At 24.0% G+C, this 2500-nt stretch overlaps 1 protein-coding gene across 2 annotated transcripts in view; it reads left to right on the top strand.

The window, feature by feature from the left end:
• The window catches only part of LOC119573137, a 2103-nt gene extending 1415 nt beyond the window's left edge, over positions 1-688 (top strand). For both annotated transcript variants that reach the window (XR_005228769.1, XM_037920195.1), the window contains exon 2: positions 94-688. Coding sequence is in view for 1 of the 2 variants with exons in the window: in XM_037920195.1 (XP_037776123.1) it covers positions 94-200 (107 nt within the window). In the remaining variant the exon portion in view is untranslated. The remainder of the gene's footprint in view (positions 1-93) is intronic.
• The last annotated feature ends 1812 nt before the right edge of the window (positions 689-2500 follow it).

Genomic DNA, 2500 nt, shown 5'->3' with positions numbered 1-2500 from the left:
TCTGCTTATGTGTCTGTGCCTTTTTGTTTGTGTGCGCATACGTGTGATAGAAATTTTAGGCTACATCTCATACTTAATTTGTCTCCTTTTCAGAAAACGATACCTTTTGTGAAGACAGTGATCTCTTACCCGGCAGAATCAGGGTCAGCGCCGAGCCACGACCACCACCGTCACATTCCACTCTGAACAGGGTGCTTTGATGCATCAACACACTAAAATTCGGCCTTATTTTTTGCCGCGCACCAAAAGAGTGTCGCGATGAATGGTGATTTTCACTGCTCAGGGGCGCTCATTGCTCACTCGCAGCCCATCGCGTACCCCGGTGTGGGTGTCGATATGCGGCTCTGGGAAGGTTCTTGCTTACATTCAATTACATAACTGTGTTTTTACGTATAGTTTGGGAACATGTGCTTGTCATTTCATTTGAGTTTTACGTTTATTTGCCCGTAAATTGTGTTTTATATATATTGTAAATAACGGAATCAATATCATATTTATTAACATCAAGGGCCTAGAGCATCAAACATTGTGACATGCCGTAGTAAGGCACAATATATTGGCTAATAACGCTGATTTGTAATGTCTGATAATTTAGAAGACAAATATATAACAGTAGTCTTCGGCTTGAAATGCATCTTTGTAAATAGTTTAGTATGGTGTAATTGTTAATATAAATTTATTTTAAAAAGTCTTTTACTATCCAACATTCTATTAAGTAGGATGGAATGTGGTCGTCTTTTGTGTGAGAAGCCTATCTCTGGGATACCTAATTGAAAAAAATATATAATTATGAAGATAATTTAAAGATTGCTTTGTAATTTCAATCCGAAATTCAGACTTACATACAATACATATATATACATACATATGTTACTCGTTTCCCCCCGAAGTTAAATGTCATTTCACAGAAATTTCGCAGTGCTTTTTTTGCGCGCTAAGGAAAAAGGCCCAAGGCCCGAGTCAATCAGTACTGTTGGACAATTTCAACCGTGATGTAGACATTGAAATGTTTTCCATTTAAAAAAATATGCTTCGGCAAGAACGAGTGACATTTACTAGACGTTACCAGTGAATAATATCTGGCCATGTTAGTGAAACCAAACCTGTAGATTTTAAGTTAAGAAAATGATATTCATATTCAGAATGTATTCACAGGTTCCACATGCAGGATACCACATTAGTTATGTTACATTTTTATTTTAATACTAATTTATACACACCGCACGCACGCACGGCCCCAACATAAAATACTACTACTACATATAATATATATATGTATATATATAAATATGATATATATATTTAATATATACATAATATGTATATAATATATATAATATATATTTATATTATAATATATGTGTGTGTGGGGTTTTAAACATATTATATACATTTACATATAATATGTATATATCCCTATATATGTATATATATAATAATAAACATTTATATAATATAATACATAAAATATAATTACAATTACATAAAATTAATAAAATAATACATATATTAATAATAATATACGATACATAATCATATACATATATATACAATTACAAAAATTATAACTTTTTTAAAAAATATATATAAAACTATATATAGAAATTTTATATATGTATACATAAGACATATATATATATTACATATACATAATATCATAAATATAATACATATATATATGTTACATTAATAAATATATATGTAACATATATATGTATACTATTAAACTTAGTAATATACATTTATGTATTTTACATAGTACTATTACTATATAATTATATTATGTATCTTTATATATGTTAATATATACTATTATAATTATAATATATATGTATACAATTTTATACATATATATATATACATTATTGTATATATATGTACATATTTTAACATTATATGTAACATATATATATATATGAAAAATATATAATATTATATGTATAATAATATATGTATATATGTATGTATATATATATGTTATGTATAATATGTTATGATAATATGTAATGTAATATATGTTACATTACAATAATTTGTTTTATATATGTATATATTAAATATATAATTATATGTAATAATTGTATATATATATTAATATATATGAATTATTTTTATATAATGTAATAAATGTATATAAGTATATATTATGTATATAAAATTTGTATATATATGTGTATATATATACATATGTAATATATGTGTATATATTTTATGTATAACTAATAATAAAATATGATAACATATATATTCTATATGTACATATATTCATATTTATATATGTTAAATATACATATAACATAATAACAAAATATATAAATAATATACATAAATATAAAACATTATAACATATACAATATATACTTTAATTATTTAAAATATATGTATATATATTATATTAATGTTATATAGTATAGTATATATATGTTATAAAATATATTTTAATACATATGTTAGTATATAAATGTATATGTATATACATATGATAGATATATAAAAGAAT

Source organism: Penaeus monodon, chromosome 5 (assembly GCF_015228065.2).
Source record: "Penaeus monodon isolate SGIC_2016 chromosome 5, NSTDA_Pmon_1, whole genome shotgun sequence".
In the NCBI taxonomy this organism is placed as follows: domain Eukaryota; kingdom Metazoa; phylum Arthropoda; class Malacostraca; order Decapoda; family Penaeidae; genus Penaeus; species Penaeus monodon.
This window is presented reverse-complemented; position numbering and strand designations above follow the sequence as displayed.